Genomic DNA, 27795 nt, shown 5'->3' with positions numbered 1-27795 from the left:
AGTTGCAAATTTACAGTTTGTAACTGCATGCAGTGCGCACTCCAACTTTCAATGCATCCAGTTGATAGGCCAATCCTTCCCATTAAAATAATGTTTGGTGACGCTATAGGCTATAAAGAGCAGGAATGTCTGCATACAGACAAAAAATAAAAAATAAAAACTGTGGTCAGTAAAAAGAAACACACAAACAGCACCACAAACTGCAGCCTCCAAAACTATCATATAGTTGAATCCACACCTCTCTTAACATCATTATAACCTGCATGAAGGCAGGATTCATTGAATTTAAACGCTTTGTAATACAGCCTGCAATTTGCTGTGTAATTCCATTATATGAATCAAACACCAACAAAACCAAAGGGAATAAGGGAGTAACAACTAAAGTAAAAGAGAAGTGAAAAAGCATCAGAAAACAAAAGTCTGATATTTTGCAAAACCTTTACAGTAATTATGCACAGTTATAATGTGCTACTAAAACTGTGGGGGTACTGAGTATTTACAAAATAAATATATTGGAATTTATTCATCCTTTCCTCTTAAATGGCCAATTGTTGCTCCCCTGTTCCCCACAGTCTTGTTTTCTTCCTCTGCATTTACATTTAAGTAGCAACAAGAACCAGTAAGTATCTTAATGGAATGGAATTCATTCAACACAGTTACACTGCAGATTGTGGGCTGTATGATAAAGTGTCACTGGGTTTGGTAAGTAGTAAGTACTTTTATTTATTTTACACCTTTCAAAGCAGACATCACAAATAGCTTATCAATAACAGACAAATAAAAGACAGAGCAATGAAATGTAGATATCAGGCAAAAAAAAAAAGACAGGTGACACTGAAATGAAATGTCACAATGCTTTAATCCAGGTTATAAATCATGTGTATATATAAATATAACATACTTATATATAATATATCTCATTTATGTACATAAATTCCTGTAATTATTACACACTGGTCCTTTAAGATAGGACGAGTCAAATATATATATATTTGACTCGTCCTATCTTAAAGGACCAGTGTGTAATAGTCAAATATATACATATATATATATATATATATATATATATATATATATATATATATATATATATATATATTTCACTCGTCCTATCTTAAAGGACCAGTGTGTAATAATTACAGGAATTTATGTACATAAATGAGATATATTATATATAAGTATGTTATTTATTATTATCAATCAACGTAAACCAATAATCTATATGTTCCCGTTACTTTAGAAATAGCCATTTATAATTACATACGGTCGGGTCGATTTACGGAGATCATCATCCTGCGCCGTCTACGGCAGCGCAGAGCGGACAAACTGTCTTGGGAAGGCCATGGCGACCTTACGTAGACGCCGCAGCGTAAACACGGAAGTAGACGGGGAGGATAGACGCGGGTGATTGCTGGCAGACCATTTAGCGTTGTGAACCTTGACTGGCACAGTTTTGACAAATGGAGGATCATACAAACACTGTACCAGAACAAAAAGCAGCGGACAGTGAATCCCCGTCATCCAAGAAGCAGAGACGCGAAGAAAGTAAACGCAAACATGACCGGAAACGGCAAAAACACGAATCAACATCGGCATAGTGTTTACACGATGGAAACCGCTGATGGAGGACAAACATTTTCACAGTGACGCCGAGGTTGCCTGTTTTCTGCTGGACAGGTAATTCATCCTACACACATAATTGTAGTTTGTTGTGAGAAAGCTTTCGCTCGCCATTTTGTCCGCTGACGGCCACCGTACTCTTGGTGAGAGAGGCGGTGTCCTCTTAGTTGCAATCTAAGGTTTGAACGCTAGATGCCACTGGAAATCACACACTTCTACTTTAAACCATAAAATGATCAGTTCCAAGTCAAGGGACTATCCTGATAGGAAATGTGTATATGCTGGATATATGTGTATAATATGAAATTATCCTCAAATGGTAAATAATCTCCCCTCAGGACACTTTAGGATAACCGTCAAACTACTCTTTCACATTCCCATTAACTTACTGACTGTTTAACAGTGGTATAAGCTACAGTGTTGGACAAGTTACAAAAGAAATGTAATAAGTCACTTTTTAGTCATCATTCCATTAAAGTTATATTACTTTACTTACTTATCAAAAGTAATTGCATTACTAGTTGTAATATATTACTTCCCAGCACCGGTTAGCTGTATCTAGTTAACAGTACTGTTAGCTAACTTGTTCAATCCGTAACACTACTCGTTTTCACAGCATTGATAAAATAGCTGAATAATATTTAGATTATTCTACAGTCATGTTGCATCTGTTTCAATATATGTTTCAGTAAACGGTTATAAAGTTGTTCGTAGTGGCACGATGAGAAAGGTGTTTTTTTTTTCTCATAAAAGTTGATGAATTGAGTATTCCGGATCTCCTATCCTTAGATGTAACATGTTTCCTGAAAATTACTCGGGATTTGCTTCTGTAACATCGTATTGGGATCATTTTGATCTTAGACTCTTTTTGTCTTGTCTGAAGTAAGTTTGTGTGTTTTGACTCGTCCTGTTCGTACTTGGCGGGCTCCTCGTGCATGTGGCCGCAGCGCTCACGTCAGCAGAGGGGAGCTCAGCACCCTGGACAGCGGCGGCTGGTCAATAATAAAGCAGCCAGAGCTCCGTCCCTGCCCGGCTGCTGGGAGCACGGGGGAAGAGGACCATCACCCATCGGAGACGGATGGATGACTAGAGGGGGGGGGAAAAAAAAAATAGCGACTTGTTTACAGGATGACAGTCAGGGTTGTTTCTTCTTCTTCTCCTGCTTCTGCTGCTTCTTCTTCTCCCTATTCCGGAAGTAGCTGCTGCGTTGGTTCAATCTCCAAGCCGACCATTTCGAGGAGGAAAATCAGCGCCAGCAGTATCATCACCACCATCTATCTGATCCAATAATCAATGCCATTACTGCTGTGTAATTGCTCTCGGAAGCGAAGACATCTCCATGCGTCTTCCTCGTTATTTTTTTTTTTTTTTCTTTCTGTCTAATTAGAGAAATCGCAGGGTGCCTTTATTATTCCGCCTCGCTTTGACATTTCGGCGCACCGTATTTTGGCTCGCAACGAAAATGCTGATGGACATCGAGCGAAGGAGCTGGGAAACATGGGGCTTTCGGGTGTTTTTGTGTTGCCGTGTTCCCAGCAGCTAGTATAGGCGCCTGAGAAAAATAAAATGCAAATGAAAAACGGGATTGTGTTTGTGATCTCGACGTGGATTGTCGGGGCGAGCGGAGCGGATTCTTCGCGGATCAACCGGAGGCTTTACAAAGAGGAGATGAAATAGAAAAAGAGAGGAGGAGAGGAGGAGGAGAAAAAAATGGATCTGACGCTTGGGATGCTACAGTGAGGGACAATAAAGACAAAAATATAAGAGACATATTCTAATCACATCCTTCCATTTCATCCTTTTTCCCCCTGTTTTTTTTGGATTATGATTCTTGACAAGAGTCCCAGATGTGACTGTATGGATGGCATGTCGTTGTGTTTTACATCCCATCTCCTGTTTCCTGGCTCGGTGTTGCTCTCCCTTCCTCTCGTCCACCACTCTCTCTCAGTCTTCTGCTTTGGGTAGCAAAAACATGTAGGCTATTTTTTATTTTTTATTTTTTTTTAGCTGCAAGCATCTTGGGGGGAAAAAAGGGGGGGTCGTCTGTATATTTGAAAGCAAAAATGGACCGAGGAGAAGAAAAATACATATATAAGAATAAGAAAAAAGCGTGATGTTTTGTGACTTGGGGTGCGGACGGTGGGAGATGCATCTTCTAGACAAGACAAGCGTTTGCTGAGTTGTTTGAGTAATGAATATTGAAAGAGTGTGTCGGCCAGCTGAAAGGGAAAATCTTTCATCCGCATTGGCTTAGACACACATGCCATCAGTGGGGCGAGAGCCTTTATTTCCCTGGATTCACAATTAAAAGGCTGGTTGTGGTATTTAATTGAAAATACTACAATAAGAATGAACACATCGGGTGTATGAATAATAATAACAATAATAATTATAAGAATAATAACAATAAGACAAAAACATTTTTTTATTCCAGTCTGGCGGATTCTGTATGTAGCCAAACATGTTCAAGTATCGGATCCGCATGTTTTTTAATGAACTGAAAGTCCTGGTGTTTATGCGATCCGATTCGAGACAGTCCGGCTCAGACACAGATAGACGGTCCACCACCACCACCACCATGCGAGGACTGGGGATGGGCGGCTGCGGCTGGCCGCCGTTCGTCGACTGCCATTCCCGGGACGACGAAGAGGAGTACTACGGCAGCGACCCGCGGCCCCGGAGCCTGGCGTTTGAGGACAAGGAGCCCAAGCTGCAAGTGGGCCTGGACGCCGTGTCTCTGGCCAGCACCGCCAGCAGCCTGCGGACCCCCCAGTGTCGGATCTGCTTCCAGGGCCCAGAGCAGGTAGACATAAAGAGATTTAAAAAAAAACAAAAAAAAAACAGAATGGTTCCTATTAACGCTCAGACAGACAGACAGTCAGACAGACAGACAGACAGACAGACAGACAGACAGCCTGTTTGTTTCACGTTTCTGCTTTTAAATGTGCTGCTGCTGCTGCTGCTGCTGCTGCACGGAGCCTTTGTGGTGCTGCTGTGGAGCCATTTCACCATGCATGAATTGTTCCAGGTCAGCAGGATTTTTAGGAAGTTAAACAATCACACTATATTAATCTGCCATTTTGTTTTTTGTTTTTTTTTCTTATACAGCAAATCACAAAGGGTTTCTCTGATTCAGTGGAGCTACTACAACCATCCTGTCCTACATCCTCTCTCTCGCTCTCTCTTCTCTCTCTTTCTTTCTCCCACCCACCTTCCCCTCAGCTGCCTCCTTTGAAAAAAACAAAACAATCTAGGCTGAAGCCTAATCATGTAAAAATAGATAGATCTGTTATTTATATGCACGGTTGAGCATCAGGAACTGATTACAAATAAGAGTAGATTCCAAAATTACAACATTTTGATTCTGTTTATCGATTCTTGCACAAATTTCACTTGAGCTCTGCCCCTATAGACATGTAAGTTGAATGCATTTGACTTATTTGTCATGAGTCTAGCATTATTCTCAGTTAAAGCTATAATATACAACATTCCTGCATTTAAATATCCAAAACAACACTAGGCATGTTACATATTTTGTCAAGCTGTGTATGTACATCAGAACTAAATTTCCCAACAATGTTCAAACACACAGATGTAATTTATTCAAGGTAAGGGTGCATTTCTTGCTAGCCGTTGCTAGCTAGTTGCTACAACTTGTGGGAAAACACAGGCTACATATACATCTGATCGATTCAGGAAGATAACAAGTTCCATGATCCTGTGGTGCTTCCCAACCTCATCAAACTACATCTTTTGTTTCTGTTTTAATGTGAGAGAGACCCGTAGTAGTATTTTTAAATACTGCGCATCTGTTGCTAAGTTGTTTGATTTGCAGGTAAAAAACACAAATTGTGTATTTTGTAACAATCACCTAAATTGTTAGCAAATGCTATGCTAACAAACACTTAACAAGGACTATCATTACAATAAAGTAGCATAAGTAAAACCCAAAATAGTCAAGAAACCAGAAAAGAGACCACTGTTATGGTAACTTAGCTAACATTAGCTTAGCTGTTTCAAATTAAACCGTGTGTTGCAAATTAACACCTTCCATATATAGACCTGGCTACATGTCTGGCCTGTAGTCATGTGAGGTGAATGCATTTGTTTTATTAAGTCATGAGTTGAGCATTATTCTCAGTTAAAGCTATAATATGTAACATTTCTGCACTGAAATATCCAAAAACGCTAGATATCATATATTTTTGTTGAGTTTTAAGTAATTTATTCACAGTTATGGTGCCTTTCTTGTTAGCCATTACTAGCTAGTTGCTAGTTGATTTGAGGACTGATGAGGATGATAATACCTCACATGATCCCATGCTACTTCACAATGACATCAAATGATGTCTTTTGTTATTGTTTTAACATGAGAGAGACCCATAGTAGAATTTTAAATATTCTGCATCCGTTTAACCTGCTCAGCCATTTCTAAGTTCATTGATTAGCAGGTGGAAAGCATAAATTGTGTGATAATCACCTTAATTTAGCAAATGTTATGCTAACAAACACATAGAAGGGACACTCTCTCTCATTACAGTAAAGTGACCTAACTAAACGGCCAAATATTTTAGAAACCTGAAAAGAGACCATCATCATTACAGTTATCCAGCTAACATTAGCTTAGCTCAGGGTTTCAAATTAGACCATGTATTGCAAATTAACACCTTCCATATATTGACCTAAAGGTCTAAAAACATTAGACACATATATATTTTCTTGAGTTGCGTAGTTACTTACTTAGAAATGTGTTATTTATTCAAGGTAACGGCGCATTTTCTTTTAGCTGTTGCTTGCTAGTTGCTAGTTGCTAGTTGCTATTTTCCGGAAATCGTAGGACGGTCATATACATGTCATATACATCAGATAGCAAGGACAGAAGTCAGTGAGTGTGAAACATTAAAAAAAAACTTTAATATTAATAGCATGTCATGTCAGATAGATTTTTATCGGCAATGGTGGTTGTTTGAACAGTGAAGATAACAACTCCCATGATCCCATGCTACACGTATTCAAACTACATGTTTTGTTGTTGTGTTTATTGACAGATCCCTAGCCACAGAATTGATATATTGAGATTTTAATCTCCTTATCCGTAGCAAAGTTGCTTGACATTCAGGTGAAAAGCACACATTGACCCTTCCTAAGTCCCTCCCCTTTTTGCTCTGTGCTCCCTTAACAGTTCAGCAAACTTGGTTCCTCAGCCAACTTTTTCCTTTCTTGCTGTCCATACTTAGATGCTCCGTGCTAAGTTCGTCTATGTTGAAAAGAAAAGGAAGAAATAAATTGAAGATGGTTAAAAAATATTACTGGGACCTGCAAAAGACACATGTACTGTATATAGTCACAGCTTAAGTTAGCTAATATTAGCAAAATGCTAGTTTAGTAATGTTGACCGTGGTTCCAAACAGGGCAGGACCGAGGAACTGTGTGAGTCTCATGAAAAATCACTTCAATTTAGCAAATGCTATGCTAACAAAGACTTTAAGACAGGATACTTCTCTATCGTTACAGTAAGGTAGCCTCAGCAAACCCCAAAATATTCAAGAATTATTCATACCAACACTTTTAGTGAAAATGTGTTCTTTAAGGATTTATATATATGAATATATGGAATGTTTGTTTGGAATGTCACGTTAACTTTTTAAAAGCCTTCAAAATGTAAAACTAACAATACTTACTGATAACAGGTGTAAAAATATGATATTATAATCATCTTTCAAATTTTAACAAATAAATTATTTAATCAGGTATAAAAAGGGTTAGCTACACTCTAAGGACCCCTGTCTCACTTCCTGGCTCAAAAAAGATGGGAAAACTGCTCAAGCACTTGTAAACTTTCTATTTTTTGACAAATTTTTTAAAACTAACATTGCTATCACATGTGCCTCAACCATAAGATGTCAAATAAATAAGAATTATGATTTTAAAATATGTTTTGATTAGCAATTAGAGAACTCTGAGCAACTTTAAAAAAGAAAATGACTGCTGTGAAACTATGCTGTGAAATTTAAAAATTTAACATTAACACTGTAAGACAACTACATTTAATTTAAGAAATTTAATCACCAGGAGGTTGGCTTGTTACAAGGTTTAATATCCAAGTTTGATATTTTAAAATATATTTTCCAGCATAACTGAAGAGTAAAAATCAAACCCCCTCAAAATACAGCTGTGTCCCAGTTCTCAACAATGAATAAATAATTGCCTGAATTTATTCAACAATATGCTACAAAATGCTTTACAAGGATGGCATTCTCCTCTATTTTTTGGAGTAAAGTAGTCTAAATAAACTAGAAAAGAGACCACTGTAATTATGGCTATCCAGCTAACGTTAGCTTAGCTCAGACAACATGTGTCTGTGGATGATTAGCATTTAAATTTGCGGTGAAGAAGGCAGGAGGTCTCTCAAAGAATCAATAAGCAGAATCAGAATAGTTAAAATCCAAACGGTAAACAACCGTATTTTTACAGCCCAACATCACAAATCACAAGTTGGCCTCACACGGCTTTACAGCATGGGACACCTTCTGTCCTCACACCCTCGATTTAGAGGCAAATATTGTCCTTTTCTCTCTCTGAAAAGATGATTGCTCAGTGTTATCTAAATAACACTGTTTTCATAGCTAAGCTAATCAGTGGTGGAAAGGCAGCAGTTCCCACACATCTGAAATCCGGCCAGCATAGCAACAAAGAAAGTTAGCCAATTAGGTCTGCAGGATGACAAACAGAGTGAGAGGGACTGAATATGCATGAGTCACAATCATTTTGTAAATGTAAATCAACTATCCCCCGTCTGCATGTGTCACAGAACAGGATGATCAACTATTGATCCTGTGACGATCGCAGACAATGGTGACGATAAATGACACATTAAACTAATTTGTCATCCTTTTTTAAATTATTTTTATTATTAATTTCTGTTTTTTCTCTCCGTCCGTTGCTTGATTTTATTTATTTTTTTCTCCGTGGCCCAAACAAAACAAAAAGTAGTGCATCTTTCTTTGGTCTGTGGCCAAATGTTGATCTCGCCAGATGTGCAGAAACCTGTGCCGCCTGGCTCAGCAGGTAGTCCTGAAGTCTGAGATAATTAGAAACACTGTAAATCCTGTAGGAGCACAGATGGATATTACCATTTAGTCACTTCCCTAAGATAGGCGTATAGTGTTATTACAGCCCATGTGCTAATTTATGACATCTGCCTTAGAGTTTTTTTATTGTGAGACATAGTAAACTGGAGAGTATAAATCCACTTCAGGCTTGTTTTGGAGTCGTTTGATGTTACAGACAGGGATCAACCCCAGGTTGCTGTCTTTGCCCACTCAAACATGTTCCTTTAATAAAAAAGGTTGATGTTTCAGGCGCTTGGGCTCTCCGGCAAGGTGACTCATCGTGCAACATGGCTCTGAGCTGCCTCTTTTAGCTACAGACAAAGAGCAAGCAAACAAAGCACTGAGGGAAAACCCTGAGACTACACTACTACATCAGCTCTGTCTTTTTTTTTTTGCCTCCACAGCACTCAGTTCTCCAGCAAAAGTGGCTCGTGCCTCCTTGGGCGCAGGGTGGAGGGAGCTCACGTTTGCCATTTTATTGTTATTTCATTATTCAAGCGGGTCGCAACAGGGGCCGGGATCATGTCGCTGTCAGCGGGGCAATTACCTACAGACATAATCACCTTGCTCTGTGGGCTGCATTGAGTATGAGTCCTTATTAACTGTCTGTCAAAGGCGTCAGTGTGCGGCGCCGTACAGTAGCCAGGCTTCTGATTCCACTTGACGCCGCAGTCGTGCCAGAGAACTGCCGGAGGGGCCGGGCCGCGCTGTCGGGTTTGCATGGAAATTCACGTTGCAGGAAGCGGTAGTGGAGGTGGCGGTGATCACCCCTGCCTGCCCTTTTCACATGCAGTGCCCGACAGCGTGTTTCCACAGTGACACACAGTCTGGAGCTCAGGGGGCACTTCCACGCCGAATTTTTATTTATTTATTTATTTTTTTTGTCTAAAGGTTACAGCTACAGAGGAGGAACACCATTTTCTTAGTCAGAGAAGTGACACACCAAATTAACACCTTCATGCTCTGTGAAGTGGCCTTGAGGGACGAGCCCACGCCAGATCAGCCAGCCAGCCAGGCAGGAGGAGTGTGTCTGCGTCTGTGTGTGTGTGTGTGTGTGTGTGTGTGTGTGTGTGTGTGTGTGTGTGTGTGTGTGTGTGTGTGTGTGTGTGTTTGTGCAGTGGGCAGCCTTTATGTTTGCTGGTGAGCTGCTGATTGTTTTTCAAGGATAAGTATATTTCTCGTATTGTCAACAAATCTGATTAAAAGTCAACAAAAACCAACCATGAATTAATTCTACTGACAAGTACCATCTGTGTTTTCACAGACTGATACAGAGGAAGACGATTATATTGATCACAGTGACAGTGATCAACTGGATCAAAAAGCTTGGCAGAGAATCATTCCTATAAAATGCTGTTTAAATATATTTTTAAATAGTAATCAAATATTCTGCTTACAGACAAAGATGATCAATTCTCTTTTTAAAAAATAAGAATAAGAATAATACATTTATTTATGTAGCACCTCTTGAATACAGTTTACAGTGTTTTGAACGACGGAGCAAAAGAGCCAGATACCCAGGAGGCAATGTGGCGACACAAACCCAAAACAATGAGGTAGCCATTAAAACATGAAGAGCAAAGCAGAAATAGAAATGTAAACATGACAATAAGAATAGGGACAACATAACATGATACTGTCTAATCAATTTAAGTACTGATTCCTGAGTAGATTTTTTAATGTATATAAATAACTAGCTTGGTCCGTTAGCTCAGTGCTAGCATATAATGGAAATTCCCATTGGAGTGCTAACAGAAGTTAGCATCCTGATCGCCAGGGTTGGGAGGGTTACTCTGAAAATATATTCTGATAAATTACTAATTAAAAAATGTAGTCAGTAATGTAATCCAAGTATCACAATATTGGACCTGTTTTTCCAAGTCTTCCCTGTAATGATTATTTTCATTATTGATTAATCTGTCGATCATTTTCTCCACTAATCAATTAGTTATTTGGTCCATTAAAAAAAAATCAGAAAATAGTAACAAATGTTGATCAAAGCTGAAGACGATGTCCTCAAATGTTTTGTTTCATCCACAACTCAAAAACATTCAGTTCACTGCCAGAGAGGAGAAAAGAAACCAGGAAATATTCACAGCTAAGAAGCTGAAATCAGACTTTTGATTATTTCTTATTAAAAAATGAGTCAGAATGATTAATAATAGATCAATCGTTGCAGCTCTGAGTGTTTTGTTTGTTTATGTAGGGTTATTAGTTTGCCCAGCTGTGCCTTCCATTGTTGTGCACAGTTGATTGATTGATTGATTGATTGTTTGATTGATTGATTGTCCATCCAGTTAAGCATTGTTTCACTAGCGGCCATGATAATGAATTGGCAGCTGTGTGTGCACTGTGCATGGTAGTATAATGTTCTTTATTTTAATTTAAAATTGTAATCCTACTAATAATCCTCATTTGTATTCGGTTTATCTGTAATCTGATTACATCTTTTTTCTGTAACTGTAGTGGAATACTGTTACCTTTTTTTTTGGTATTCAGATCATGTAATCATGCAATCATGTAATCCATTACTCCCCAAGCCTGGTTCTCAGCTGGCGCAGCACCTGTGCTCCTCCAACCGTCAATGTGTTTCCATAGTGACAATGAGCCTAGCATGCTGCTAGCAAATGCTAATACTTTTTGGCAATTTTTACAAGCAGTAAAGCCACTGACAGCGTCATTCTCACAGTCCGATAAAGTCAAATTTCTCCCAAACATCCAACGTGGCCTTCAAGGATGTATTGTCCACAGGTTGGTGTCCGACACAGATCGAGATGAATAGTGTCCGTTAAATTCACATAAAACAGTCAATACATAATTCCACATTCAACAAATAAAATCTTGAGGAGATAAGTCTGAAAGTGACTGAGAGGCAGTGATAAAATGACATCACAACCATATATAGAGAGCAGTATACACACACACACACACACACACACACACACAGACACAGCAGTAATAAATAAATACATGCACATGAAAATATTAAAATGGGTGCAGTTCCAAGGAGCTGATTTAAACAAGTGATTAATAAGGATAGAATAAAGGATTTACTGTAACCGTTCCTTATGGCTGCTGGGACTCTCTGTGAGTCTGCAGGCTGATGGTAGAAATGCTGGGTGGAGCGGACGGGTGGGATCAGTGGACTGCACTAGTTTCTTTCACTGTAAGAACAAAATCCGAAGTCAAAAAATCAAATTGTCTAAGTAAAAAATCTCCTCTTACTTCCTTTCTGATGTGCTACCAACTGTAAATATAAACACAGACTCATTTAATTTGATTTTTAGGAGAATCTGACCTGGTGGCAGCCATTAAGAAAAATTATACAGCAATACTGAAAATCTGTACTCAAGTACAAGTACTGTTACATTTCTGAAATATTGTTATTGGTGTTAGAAATATACTGAAGTATTTGTCTCAAAAATTACTCAAAGTATAAGTTACTTTTTATCCATTGATCTTTAATGCATTCTCTGTTCTGCTCTACAGACTGGTTTTGCCAATTATTGTCTATTTTTTTCTGTTTTTTTAATTTTTATTTTGTTGTTTTTATCATTTTTACTCACTTTAAGCTTCAGTTTCCTTTTTCAGCAAATGGCTCCATTGGACAAAACAACGTCAAATGAGGTGTAACTACTGCCATTTTTACTGCCAGACTATTGATTAAGTATCTTTGTTTTCATTGGTCCATTTGTGATCAGATCAGATCAGATCAGATCACAAATCATACTCAGTACTCAACTATGATTTTAAAAGTAACTAAGTAGATTACATGTTGTAATGCATACTTAAGTATGAGTAAAAGTACAGACTTGAAAATCCACACATAAAAGTACAAGCACCGAGCCTGACTGGCTACAAAATACAAATGAAAAGACCTATTATTAATTTTAAATTGTACTCAATTATGATTTTGAAAGTAACAAAGTAGATTACACAGTGTAATAAATACTCGAGTATGAGTAAAAGTACAGACTTAAAACTATTTTCATAAAAGTACAAATACCCAATACCAAAAAACTACTTGATTACAATAACTTGAGCATTTGTAATTAGTTACTTCCACCCCTGCTCATTACTTGTGTTACTGTCTTTTTCTTGATGGTTCTCTCAGAACCTCAGAACATTTTCCGCTGCATCGAGCTCAGATCCAGGTTGATTTCCCGAAGGTTTTTTGGAGATGGAAAGTTTTCACCTGAAAGTGATGACAAATTCCGTCATTATTGGACTCCTGCATTAAAAAAAAATGTCTTCAGTTTGTTGAATTCACTCATGTTCGTCCTGTGATCTTGAGCATCACGATCAATATTTGAGTTTGGATCTTGAGCCTGATTTTGAGATAAATTCAGGACGCAAATAAATAACATTACATATAAATTAATGGCATAATAGTGATATTTGGACACATATGCAGAGAAAATCCCTTTGGGTGCTGTGTGATTCTCAAATATGGTGTCTCTTATTCATCATTAATGGAGCAGCTCCAAAGAAATCTCCTCTTGATGTTAGATTTAGATGAGACGTGTTATAATTTTAAACAAAATTACTGGTCACTGCAGGCTTCACGTTTTCTGCTTAAACAGCTTCTGTTGGAGGTGATGGTTTAAAATCATAATTACAGCTTTTAAAGGTCTTTGTTTTTATTTTGTTCTACTTGATCATGACATTAACATTCACACTCGAGCATGAACATTTTCCATCTTAACACACACACACACACACGTCTCCACGACGGCTTGACATTTTAGAAATGTTTGCTTTCATATGGTTTTTATTTAGTTTCTCATATACGTCTGACCTTCTCCGTGTTATCTTTATAATGTCAGCAGGCAAGTTATTTTAAAGTTTATGAGTGGCATGTGGCTCATCTGCCAAACCCGATTTTTTATGCGGTGGGACACTCGAAGTCTTTTATTATAAGTGGGAAGGTCAAACGAGCCAGATGGGGAACGACAGAGTGCAGACGGACAGGAAAAAAAAAAAAGTGAGGCATTATTATTTGTATCAACGCAGTTTTCTGCTGCATAAAACCTGTATTGATTAGATAGTAATTCTCTGGCAAGTTACTGTAAAACGTACTCTGATTCACACGTCTGAGTCACCGTTTGTAAAATGATTTTAATGAGTCAGTTAATTTAGAAATTTCCACACAAAACCAAAAAAATAGACATCGGCTGATTTTAATCACTATTTTATTATTAAACTTGATTTCCATTATTTCATAAATCACTACAAAGAAAAAAAACAAGACTTAAAGGAGAAATCTGTAATATATTTACTGCAATAAACAATAAAATGACCATGATTTGTCATCAGAAATTAAGGAAACATGTTAAGTTGTCACTTCTCTGATAACTTTAAAGCCACTGAGTCCTCCTTTGAAATTTCTATTCCAGGCTGGAATATCTGTTTTTGTTTGCCTGTTTCGCTTAAATTAGAGTTCAAATTCATGCCGAATGTTCGCAGAATGAGAAAGTGTCTGTTTATGAGTCATAAGGAATCGTTATTAATCTTGTAGAAGGAGTAGACGTGTGTAACGGTTAAATTGAGCAAAATGTTAATGAAGTTTGGCAGGCAGTCGCTTAATTTAAACTCCAGAGTGTATTTTCAGAGCAGTGAGCTTTTGTTTTCAGGATAACAGGTTTAACTTTACATTGACAAATGATAATAAACATGGTAATAAACAGCTGATCAACTTACAGTGAAGGACTCAACGTCGCTTATTATTGTCAGTTTTACACTGAGGCAACATTGGGCCTCATGCAAGAGGCACTCATATGAACAGATTTGTTCTTAAGTGGTGTGCACGACTGATTTAGGAGAACTTGTCACATTCACTTCACATTTTCTGATATTTGGAATTTTCTTTCAGATGCAAACACAATTTATGAGGTTCAGACCTGTCGTAGTCATGTGCACTCAGTCTGCTGTTATCCAAACTGAATTTTTTCAATAATGACTGAATATTTCATTCGTTTGAAGACATTATAAGTTTGAAAAATAAATTCCACTTCATAGTGATGTCGACATTATCCTGTTTGACTGAATTTCAAATCATAATATAATTGTAAATTGACATATAAAGCATATCATCATTTATTTAAGGATCAATTATTACCTGCTGTCAGGTATATTGGCCGTGTATCTTAACGTGCAGGTTTATGGAGTCTCTGTCCATCCTCACTTATTCTGTTGTCTATCTCCGTGATAGAAACTTCCCCCCGACCCTCCTCCTCCTCCCTGCAGTCATCTTTCCCCCCCCTGTTGTGGCGAGGCCTTTTTTCTTCTTCTTATCTTTGAAGCCATTTTCATATCGAGACGTTTCTTCTTTATTTCAGTGACAGTCCAACCGTCAGGTAACACGCCATTAACAGCAATAGTTTTTCCATTTCTTTGCTTTAGCAGGTCTTTTAATTCCACTGCTGACGCCGTTAAAACCATAAACTTGTCTTAATGGATCTCTGAAACCAACACGTGAAACTTTTCATTTTCATGAATGAACGCTTGGAATGAGAACGTGTTGATTTAACTCGGCTGAAGTGAACTACCTGACCACCTGACAGTCAATATGTATGTTTGGTTTGTTTGATTGGCTGAGAGATGTTAAGTTTGTAATGAGGAGGTTTTGTGAGTCGCCATCAGGCTTCAGCAGCTCGTGTCTCCTTCACCTGCCTGCCCTTGAAGCTCCGCCTCTCCCTGCTGCTGGTGTTGCAGAGTGCCAACATGCCCCTGCATCACGCTGCGCCCCTTCATTGATCTACCAGTGATTAACACTGATGTTCCTCCAGAACACTGTGGGTTTAAAAGCTTTCAGTCAGGGGACATGCAGACTTGGACAGTTTGTTTTTTTTAAATCTTTTCATTAAATGAGAACGTTGCAGACGTCTGATGTGAAACATGCCATCAAATGTTAAGGCTTCTGACAAAATGGATGTTTGACACTGAGCGGCGGCGACGGCCTGAATGTGCTCATCCTTAATGTGGAGAACATGCCAACAGGCTTCAGGTTCTGCTGCGGTGCTGAAGAGACAGTGGATCTGTTCCAAAAGACACAACCAGGAGAACCACGAGGAGGGGACGGGCTGAATTTATCAGGAGAACGTCACATATTTTCATATTTTATTTCAGCTTGTGAGATTTATTACACTCGAACTAGAAATAAGGATTCAAAAAGAGTTCCTCCTGAAGGGCTGAGGTTCTACCCAGAACCATTTGCTTCTGAGGAACCTTTTTTTGAAAAAGGGATTGTCAAGGGTTCTTTGTAAGGGTTCCATTCCATTAAAAAGAGTTCTTCGTGAATTGTTTAAAACCTTGAAGCTATCCATACCATTATATGAAATAGTTCTAGGTAGAACCCGCTGGGTGAGTTCTAGATAAAATCATTAGAATATAAAAATGTTCTCTGTGGAATATAAAACCCTTGAATATCAGAAGGTTCACTGTAGAACCCCCTGAGTGTGTTCTAGATAAAACCCCTGTAATATCAAAAGGTTCTCAGTAGAGCACCCTCGGGTTGTTATTGATAAAACCCATGGAATATGAGAAGGCTCTCAGGAGAACCCCTGGGTATGTTCTAGATGAAATACTTGGAGTATAAGGCGGTTTACTGTAGAAACCCCTTACTGTGTTCTAGATAAACACTTGGGATATAAAAAGGTCCACAGTAGAACCCCTGAGTCTGTTGTAGATAAAACCCTTGGAATATAATAAGGTTCTCGGTAGACCACCTTGGGTTTCTTCTACACATGCAACCCTTGATGTACAAAAAGGGTCTTCATAGAACCCCCTGAGTGTTGTACATAAAACCCTGGGAATATAAAAAGGTTCTCTGTGGAACCCTCTTGGAGGATTCTAGATAAAACCCTTCTCTGTAGAACCCTTGAGTGTGGTCTAAACATAACCCTTGAATATAAAAAGGCTCTGTATAGAATACAGTGTGTTCTAGAAAAAAAAATGTTTTTTCTTGGCACCCTTAGAAGGTGGAAAGATTCTTGATAGAACCATTATACCAAATAAGGGTTCTCTGTAGAACCTCCCGTAGGTGATTCTTGGTGCAACCTGTCACAGATGGTTCTAGATATAACCCTTTATGTTGGTTTGTACATAGAACTCTCTGAAAGGGCTCAAGCCTTTTTATAAAGGTTCGACTTGGAACCAAAAATGGTTCTCCTATGAGGACTAGTCCAAGAACCCTTTATGGTTCTAGTTTGCGTCTTTGTTTCTGTTTACAGTTTGTGATGTTACTGAATGACCTTTCCCTTCATTTTCAGCTGATTTAAACTCACACAGTCAGTCTCATGTTCTTCCACAGTTAAACAAACTATCACCGTGGATTTAAAACCAGGACTAACGTGGTGTTTAAAGGGACAGTTCACTCAAAAATCAAGATGTCTGCCTTCTCTCTAATATAATGGGACTAGACGACACTCTGCTTTCGGTCCTCAAAGCACCAAAAAAGTTTTCATTTGAAAATTTCAAAACCAGTGTCTCTTTCCAAAACTCATGACCCTGTTACTCAAGATAATCCACAGACCTTGTTGTGAGCAGTTTCATGTTCTTTCTAACAGAAAGAAAGTAGTTCCTACATGAAAGTAGTTCCTGCTCACAGCTGCTCACTTCTTATATGTGTGGATTTTCTCACTATTCAAATCAGAATATAATTCTCCAGCAGTTCCTACAGAATCAGAGTTTGACTCAGAGGGACGCTGACTGAGCTGCTGTATTTGACTCATTGGGAACAGACTGATCATTTACATACAGTCCCTTAGAACAAACACAGTCACTTGACCCTGTCTCTAAAGCAGTATTGGATAACAGAAATTAGATCTGAATACACTGTTTGATGATATTTGAATAATATTTGTTTCCTCTTTAACGGATGATGTTGTGTTTTCCTTGCGTGTCCTGCAGGGTGAGCTGTTGAGCCCCTGCCGCTGTGACGGCTCTGTGCGCTGCACCCATCAGCCCTGCCTCATCCGCTGGATCAGCGAGAGAGGATCCTGGAGCTGTGAGCTCTGCTACTTCAAGTACCAGGTCCTGGCCATCAGCACCAAGAACCCCCTGCAGGTAACATGAAGAGGAACCTGAAGCAAAATAACACAACAACTGCACCAACCAGGAGTTAACACATTTTTAGGCTATTCTGCAATATATCTTGATACACAATTTCTCTTGAATGACTTACTGTAAATTCTCAGACAGTGCAAACATATGATGATCTTATAGACCGAGGGACTTTATTTTATGCACAAATTAACTACTGCAAAATTTATTGATAAGGCTGATTGGGTCGCGATAGTTTGTCATTTCAAAAAACTGAGTCCCCAGGGAAAAAAGTTTGGGAAACACTATTAAAGACCATGATGCTTTGCTGTAGATTAAACTACATCTACAGTAGTAAAATGCAACATCCACATTAAAGGGATAGTTCACCCAAAAATGTAAATTCAGCCATTATCTACTTATCCTCATGCTGATTGAGGGTCAGATTTATTTTGTTATTCTGCAAAACTCTGCTCCAGTTTCACAGGAAAACAGTGTTGCAGAATCTCCCAGACATTGGAAGTGAATGGTGACCAGTTTTCAAACGTAAAAAAAAATAAAATAAAGGAGTAAAATGCCTCCATACCGCTTGTCTGGTGTAATCCAAATCTCCTTAAATCCTGAGATGCCGTTTGCACACCATCACACCACACACACCCAGTTCAGACTGTGTGCACGTCTGAAGGAGGAGCACAAGTCGTGCCCAACAATAACACTGTAAGCTGACCAACTGTTTAAAACTCTGTCAGTTGTCTGTCAGTGTAAACTTAAGCCTGTGATCCTGAAACAGAAGCCCACTGCTCTGAAAATACACACTCTGGAGTTTAGTGACTGTCTGTCTCACTGCCTGCAAAACTCCATTAACATTTTACTCAATTTTACCGTTAATAATATCTACCTCCTTCTAAAAGATTATTACTGATTTATTATGACTCATAAACAGACACTTACTCATTCAACGAACATTCAGCATTAATTTCAACTCTATTTAGTATAAAACAGCCATAAAAAAACAGTAATTCTGAAATTTAAGAGGGCACCGCAGCTGTGGTGTTGTTATCTGAGAAGCGAGTGTTTCTATGTAACATTTTTCCTTGATTTCTGATGACATATGGTCATTTTATGATTTATTACAGTAAGTATATTACACAACAAACTGAAAAAAGGTTTATTTTCTAAATTTGGAGAAAACAAGGCTTTAAACTCCCGTCTTGATTTGCAGAATTTGAACTGAGAGCCACTCCAGCACTGATACCGTGCCCGCTCAGTCTGACTCAATCTGCACACGGGATTCAACTTACAAACCAGCCAGCACTGCATGGCTCACTTCAGTTTGCTTTGGCTCGGCCGCCTCATCAATTTCCCTCACAGACCACGTCCAACAGTCTTTCTGACTGGGATTCAGGGTTTTTGGATAAACATCTCGTAAACAAGACAGAGACAGTATGTGAATATGTAAAGTCCTCCTCGACATGCAGGTAAACACGGACGCTGTCATGCTCCGTGAGGTGTAGTTTTTTTAAAATTCATGAGTGAATCAGACGGGGGAGATCTCGTTGCACGCTGCTGACAGAGACGTTTCATGATAACATATACATGCAGACATACAGACGCTGCAGCATGAGACCCGACACTCTTTCCTAGAACAAATTTTTGGCCGTCGCTGTGGTGTGAGGACTGTTAGCCATATTGTGCTGACACATTTTCCCTCTGCGTCACTGTCCTTCTGCCCCCCTTCTCAGAGGCAGCCAAAATCTAAAATCTATTGAGAGGATGCCATGTATGTATGTGTGTGTGTGTGTGTGTGTGTGTGTGTGTGTTTGTCGGACATATTTGTCAATGTGTGTATTCATCATGTACTTGTGTTGATGTCTCTCTCTGATGAGACATAATGTGGTAGAAAGGAAGAAGTAGCAAAGGTACTTACATTCCATTTTATCACCCATTCTTAAGAATTTGGACAAATCATGTCCTACCAAAAGAAAAAACTTCTCTAATTTGGAATTTTTTTGTGAAATTTTATTATTTAAGGATTTATATCAATGAAATATGTGTAACTTATGCAATGTTTTGGTTTGCTTTATTTTTTATTAATTTCTAAACTTCCTCTGTGCCATAAAACACTCTTAAACAATTAAACAATTTAAAATTATGTTAAAAGCCTTAAAAATCTAAAACATAACAATGCCTACCGATGACACAGTTATAAAAATATGCTATTGTAATAATCTTTGTTTTAAAATTGCCCTTTAAAGTTGTGTCCCGGATTTCTGTCAGTCATCAGATTTTTTTCTCAAAAACATGATTTAATCAGGCAGAAAAAGGGTCAGCTATACCTGAAGGACCCCCGTCTCACTTCCTGGTTTTAAAAAAGGCGGGAAAACTGCTCAAACATCTGTAAACTTTTCAAATTCATTAAATAATATTTATATCAGATGTCTCAATCATAACATGTCGACTCTGAAGTCCTTCTAAATCAAAACTAAATAAGAATTATGGTTTAAAAATGTGTGTTTTGATTCACATTAAGAAACTCTGAGACACTTTAAAAACAAAATGGCTGCTCACTACGACTATGATGTGAAATGAAAACAATTTAACATGGTCAGATTTTTCATCTCTTAAGCTCCAATCAGTAAATATTTTCAGTGATTTTCAACGGCATTTTAAATGAAATTACATGCAAATAGACTGTATTTTACTTGGATTTATTATTGAAAAATATTTTTTACAACCTTGAACCGTTACATAATAATATTCTGTGAGTAGCACTAAAGATTTGTACATTTTTATAGGCAGCTGTGTCCTTTTTCTTGTGGGTTACTGACAACTTTATACTTATCTTTTCTATTTTTTATTGCTTTGTTGCTCTTTTTAAATGCCATTTTATTTTATTTCATTTTATTTTATTCCTAATTTTATTGTTTTTATTACTTTTTATTTATATTGTTATATAATGCATCCTGTTTTTTATTAGCATCTTTTCTGTCTTCTTTGTTTTAACTTTATCTTCATTTGGTCTTGTTTGGCCTCATTGTTTAGCTTCTGGTCTTATATTTCTTCCATTCCAACTCTCTGTCTTGCTTTGTTTGTCAAAGCACTTTAAAAGGTGCTATATTATTATTATTATTATTATTATTAGTAGTAGTAGTAGTAGTAGTAGTAGTAGTAGTATTTTTATTATTAGTATTATTATTACTGCACTTTGTTAAATAACAAAATGAGTTTGTAGCAGAGTTTGTGCTGGAAAAACGATGCCCTGGTTAAAATGTGTAGAATGCAAAGAAAACCTTCCTGCAGGATTCTGACTGCAGGTTGTTTGTAACAGAGTTTACGTTTGTTGTACTGACAGTTGTACCTCAGTGACGGATGTGAGCGCGTCTTCCAGCTCTGATTCAGGTGCTGTTCTTGTTTTCCAGTGGCAGGCCATCTCTCTGACGGTGATAGAGAAGGTGCAGATAGCGGCCATTATTCTGGGTTCCCTTTTCCTCATCGCCAGCATCTCCTGGCTCATCTGGTCCTCCCTCAGCCCCTCGGCCAAGTGGCAACGTCAGGACCTGCTCTTCCAAATCTGCTACGGCATGTACGGCTTCATGGACATCGTCTGCATAGGTAAAGGACACGAGGGCTACATGGACGCCAGAATGTACAAACATGACATCACATGAAGGCAGTTACAGACGTACACACTGTCTTAACGCCTGTTTTTATTGCACAGTCCAGATTCTTCCTGGGGTCACAGTTTTCACACATTTCTCCCAGTTTATGACAAGTTTTCTTACTTTTTTCCCCTTTTTCATAATCAACTGGTTTCTTTCTCTGTACGGCGTGTTTAAGTCCTACGACTCTACTGTTTCTACTTAGACAACAATTCAGTTACACACACACACACCAACCTCCACCTACAACATGTCAAAAAGAAAAACAACAAAAATTGACTTTCATAGACGTCATTTGCATTTTGTTGACCTTTAAAGAATCTCGTTCTCAGTAGAACCCCCTGGATGAGTTCTAGATAAAACATTTGGAATATAAACGAGTTCTTGGTAGAACCCCCCATGTGGGTTCTATATGAAACACTTACGATATAAAAGAGTTCTTGATAGGAACCCCCCCATGTGGGCTCCAGATAAAACCCTTGAGATATAAAAAGGTTCTCAATAGAACCCCCAGGTGTGCTCTAGATAAAACCCTTGAAATAAAAACGAGTTCTCAATAGAATTCCCCACATGGGTTCTACTTGAAGGCCTTGAGATATAAAAGGGTTCTCGGCAGACCCCGAGTAGGTTCTAGATAAAACCCTTGTAATTTAAAAGGGTTTTTGATAGAATCCAGAGTAGGCTCTAGATAAAACCCTTGGAATAAAAAGGGGGTTTTGCTAGAACCCCCCTGTGGATTCTAGATAAATGGTTGGAATTGGAATATAAAAAAGTTCTCAATAGAACCCCCATATGGGGTGAAATGGTTCTTGATAGAACACTCCAGGAGGGTTACACCATTAATGTAAAACCTCTCATAGGGGGTTCAAGGTAGAACCTTTAATAGATGATTCTAGATATGACCCTTTTTATGTTGGGTACTAGGTAGAACTCTCTGAAAGGGTTCCCACTGGAACCATTAGAAAAGGTTCTACCACAAAGCAAAAAGGGTTCTCCTATGGGGACAAGCTGAAGAACTTATGTTTCTAGTTTGCACCTTTTTCTGAATGTGAACTTTTAAAGTCTCAGTGTTGGCAAATATGGTTCTAACTGAGTTGTTTTAGAACGTGGATGTAATAGAACATTTATGTGACAGACTGGATGTATTATAGAACAAAGAAGAGAACCTGGAAACAGAACAACAATATATGAAATAAACATAGATCACATTCTACAAGAACAAACTAACACGGTGATAAAAACACATCTTCAGTTCACGTTCTGTCGGTTCTTCAGGTCTTACAGAATTAAACACAAACTAAAGAAGCAGATGGTGCAAAGGTACGAGATGACAGCTACACTGAAGGCAAAGTCTGGGAGAACAAGAGATCCTGTTCTCAAGCAGGAACCTGGTTGACTCTTCTTCTTGTGTAATTGTGAGTTTCCCGTGTACGACAGCGCTGAGAACAGATGGCATCAGATATCTGTCTGTTCCAACTGTCCGATAGAACCTCCTCAAGTGCATCTGCATTTGTTCTGTGGGGGTTTGAGGGGGAGGATGTGGGCTGATGAAGAATTAAAGTCGGTCGACGATGGTGCATCTCTCTCTGGCTCGCTGTCTCAGGTCTAAGCCGGGTTAGCTTAGCTTTTATGCCAGGTGTGTTCTGTAATCGCCGTCTGGGCGACCCGTCTCAAGGTCCGCTGCACTAATCGAGTCCCTGCGCTTCCTTTTCCCACATTAATGAGTGTATTTCTGTCATCTCTCATGTAGATATACCTGCTGTATTTCACCATCTGACCAATGTTTGCTGAGATGTAAGCTAGCTTTAGCCTCAGTCTGTTAGCATTAATGTTATGTATGCAGCTAACTAGCTAACTTTACATATTCACTTTCACAGGGTTCTTGTTTTAAAACGTGTCAGATGGAAACATTAAAACGTCAGCTGGAAACTTCTCAGCCGACTTATGTCGAGTTAGCATTAGCTCACATCAGCTAGCTACGTTTATGAAATCTGCTTGTGAGTCAATATTTTACGCGACAAAATCCACCGTCGTCAGTTAGAAATGAGAATCTGCTTTTGTTTACTTCTCAAAGACCTCATGTTTCAACAATTACTCACAATTTTGATGTTAAATCTGCCAGTATAAGAATGGAAAGCTTGACAGGTGTAGCAACAGTAACTAAGGAAGTAACTTAGCTAAGAGTCGATTCATTTGCTTTCATGCACTGTCCTTCACCCGCCTCTTCCTTTTTCTCTTCTTCTTCTCTGCTCAGGCCTCATCATCCACGAGGGATCGTCGGTGTATCGAATCTTCAAACGATGGCAGGCTGTCAATCAGCAGTGGAAAGTTCTGAACTATGAGAAATCAAAGGACTTGGGCGACCCGGTGAGCTCGAGCAGCAAGTCGGGCGCCCGTGGCTCTCGCAGCAACCCTCACGGTCTGGCGAGCAGCAGCGGCGGGCGACAGAGCAGGAGGTTAAGAACTATTCTGAACCACCACTGTGGATACACCATCTTGCACATCCTCAGCCAACTGCGGCCCAATGACCCGCGGATCAGCGCCGCCGCCAACCGGGAGGTGGTGATGAGGGTGACCACCGTATGAGTGGGACACGCCTGATGCGGGATAGACCTCGTCTTTGTGTCCAGATGTAAATGAGAGGACGGACTTAACGGACCTGATATCAAACACTACAGACTCATGTGGGCGACGGGAGCCCGCGAGGAGCCAAGCGACGGACGGACAGACAGCGAGCGAGCGAGCGAGCGCACACTCGAGGATTTCTCCTCTTGTTTCGTACAACAAAAGGAAGCCAGATGCTCCTTTTCAATAATTAAAGAACTGAAAATAAGGACGAAAAACATTAAAAGACATCAAACATGAACTGTGAGGGGAAAAAAGTGTAAACAGGCTTTATAACCTAATCCGAGATGAGACGTTTTTTCCAGTTCCAATATCAGGATGCACAGAGACATTTTTCTTTGGTTTGATCCTCTTGGTTTGATTTGTATCTCTTTCTTTCTTTTTTTCTTTTCTTTTGGGTTTCTTTTTTACTCACTTTGATTTTGTACGGATGTATGATTTTAGAGGAAATCATGTAACTCCATACATGCCAAGCATTTCCAGACGACTATGTATAATGATCTTAAAAATTTCTACAAAAGCTAAACCGATGCTGGTAAATAGACCGAAAACTGAAACAAACAAACACAAAGGGGGAAACACAGAGGTGACAGCTGAACAATAAGTCATTACAAGTAAGTTTAAAAAAAAAAAAAAGAAAAGAAAAAAAGACAGAAAAAAAGAGAAAACAATAAGATTTCAGTGACACTTAACCTTTCTGCAATAAAGATACGTATGTACATTTCACAGGGAATTTTGCATGGGTATATAATTTTATTCTTCATCACATAACATAAGCACATGACAAATTTGCTCTATTTCGAATGGTGCTTGCCAAAATAAACACTTTAAAAACATCTGATTTCATTGCACCAACTTTTTGTCGACATGACAAATGGCAGTGTGTTACAGCTATTTCAGCTAAAATACAGATTGTTGCTGCTGTGTGCTGATTCAGATTTGATAATAAGTAAACTATTGGATTAAAAATGGGGATCAGACGATCTCTTACTACTCAGTCTCGCTCGGTCTCTTCTTTAACCCCACGTGGAGCTGAACGGTTTCTGTATCCGCCCACTTCAGAGGCAGAACTCAGGTCATGTGACTTCAGTCAAACATGGCGCCGTACGCAGACAAAGACTGGTAGACTGTGATGTCAGTGTTGTTATTTGTTCATGTTTATTATATTTTGAGGGGCTTTTTTTAAAATATATTTTAAATTATGATTTTATACGATCCTGATGAAAAATACCATAGATGGGGTATAGATAAGGAATAATGTACAGTGAGAAGGTTATTATTGGCATTATTTTAAATGACTTTGTTAAATTCTCGATTCTGATTGGTCAATTACAGCATTCTAAGGTCTGTTATTTCTGTATAACAGACCGTTGCTATAGACTCAGTTCTGATAATAGACTTTGGAGGAGCAATAAAATCATTGTTAAATCACTAAATCATTTTAAAATTAATATTTGTGCCAAATTATTGGCTTTTTTTTTTGTTCATAAAAAACATGTAACAAGCATGATAATGTACAGTGAGCAGGTCAGTATTGTGAAATAAAGTCATAAAATAATTTCAATTAATGTTTTGTGTGACACAAATGTCTGCCAAATTTTTTATTTATTTATTTATTTATTTATTTATTTTGTAAGTAACCATGTAATAAGCGGGATAATGGACATACAGTTAGCAGCTCATTATGAAATAAACCCTTTCAGGGGTCGCATCGGGGTCCTGCATCAACCTGCTGGGGTTTATTTCACAATAATGACCTGCTCACTGTACATTATCCTGCTTATTACATGGTTACCTACCAAAAAAACAAACAAAAAAAAACAACAACAAATTAACAGAAAATATTAATTTTAAAATGATTTTAGGGATTTAAAAATCATCTTATTACTCCTCTGGAGTCTGTGATCAGAACTATGTCCATAGCAATGGTCTGCTCTTCATAGCAACAGTCTGTTATACTGAAATAACGGACCTTAGAATGTTATAAGTGACCAATCAGAACTGAATATTTACCAAATGTAATAAGGTATAATCATTCACAGATATACTATATATGTTTTGAGGCCTATATTTGCCCAACCAGTGTTTCAAACAGAAAAAAAAAAACTAAACGAAAAACATTAACTGCCTCCATACTGCTTGTCTGGTGTAATCCAAGTCTCCTAAAGCCCCGACATGCTGTCCGTCATACCTCACACACCCAGTTCAGATGGTGTGCGCATGCACATGAACGTGGCTCCAAGCTAAAGATCTACAGCGAAGATTCAGGCTAAAAACATGGTGCAAATGATGTCTGTCAAGTCAACTTGGCATGTCAGGGCTTTAGGAGGAATTATGAGCGTCTGCGGCCTCCAAACTTGAACTGAAATCCATCCAGTGTCATTCACAGAGTCATCAGAGGTGGTGACAGTACACACATTCTGTACTCAAGTAGAAGTACAGATAGTTGTGTAAAGAAAAGGAAGTAGAAGTACTGATTCAACTTCTTTACTGCAGTAGAAGTGAAAAGTTCAGGCTCTGAGATGTCCTCAAAGTATAGAAGTAAAAAGTTGTCCTCTAAAAGACATTTCTACTGACAGCTTCTGTGTAAAGACAACTGAACTTCACCTTTTCTCCAAGGCTGAGTCTCCCCTTGTTTGCTTCATCTTGTCACATACTTCCACCTCATTATGACTTTTTTGTCTTGTAACATATTTTTTAATTTTGTTATGTCTTTGTATGTCTTATTATGTCTTTTGCATATTTTATGTTTTTTCGTCTTGTTACATCTTTTCATTTTTGTTACATCTTTTTTGTCCTGTTATGTCTGTTGTGCGTGAAGCTCTGATGGACACACCAAGGAATTGTCTTTTCTGTGTGTTATTGTCTCATCCAGTTAAGTTGAAATCAGTCTTGATGCCGTGAAGGCGGCGTGCAATGATGCAAAATAAAAATAATCAATAATTCCCCTCCAGTGCATTAAAACTAAACTAACAAGCCTGTTTAGAAAACGTAAGAAGTAGAAAGTAAAGACATTTGTGTTAAAATATAGGGAGTAAAAGTAAAATATTGTCAGAGAAATAAAAACTCAAATAAAGTACAGATACCTGAAAAAATCTACTAAGTACAGTAATATAGTATTTGTACTTAGTTACTTCACACTTCTGAGAGCCATGCTGGCTGAAGAAAAAGTGTCCTGACTGACAGTGAGGGTCAACCTCTGGTGCACATCACAGTGATGACAGCAGGCTTCTTTTTACGTCCCACGGTCCAAAAATGCATAAATAATAAAAGTAATGATGGCTGAATTCCATTTAGCTGCTTCAGTTTCAGAGTTGTCGTATTGCTCATTCTGTCACAGCCGTCCTTAATGTCATTAACACTTGTGCTTTTCCTGCCATGACAAGTCAAAATGTCTGACTGAGTCAGGAGGAGGAGGAAGAGGAGGATGATGAAGAGTTTGTCACTGGGAACCACTGGTCAGATGCTGCGTTTGGTTTGTATTGGTGTTGATTTCAAACCTGACTGTGTGTGTGTGTGTGTGTGTGTGTGTGTGTGTGTGTGTGTCAGTATCTGTCGCCCCCCGGTGGCCGCTTCTGCTCTCTTCACCTCAATATGAAACCATTTTATCTCTCACATGCCCACCTGCAACAGGAGGCAGCGTCAAAATGATGTCTGGTGAGTTTTTTAATATTTCATGTATTTCTTATCATCTCTCCTCTCTGACCATACAGAGGGAACAAAACAATAGTATCTTC

General features: G+C 38.6%; 1 protein-coding gene across 1 annotated transcript; it reads left to right on the top strand.

The window, feature by feature from the left end:
- The first annotated feature begins 2613 nt into the window (after nt 1–2613).
- marchf9 (membrane-associated ring finger (C3HC4) 9) lies at nt 2614–25051 on the top strand. The gene is made up of 4 exons (XM_084720298.1): nt 2614–4423; nt 17643–17798; nt 21194–21386; nt 23688–25051. Exons 1-4 carry the CDS (start codon nt 4082–4084, stop codon nt 24017–24019), a joined length of 1023 nt encoding a protein of 340 aa, XP_084576424.1. The 5' UTR covers nt 2614–4081; the 3' UTR covers nt 24020–25051.
- The last annotated feature ends 2744 nt before the right edge of the window (nt 25052–27795 follow it).

This window comes from Lutjanus erythropterus, chromosome 6 (assembly GCF_056507025.1).
Source record: "Lutjanus erythropterus isolate fLutEry1 chromosome 6, fLutEry1.hap2, whole genome shotgun sequence".
Lineage (NCBI taxonomy): Eukaryota > Metazoa > Chordata > Actinopteri > Lutjaniformes > Lutjanidae > Lutjanus > Lutjanus erythropterus.
The sequence above is the reverse complement of the archived record's forward strand: the minus strand, read 5'-3'. Positions and strand labels throughout refer to the sequence as shown.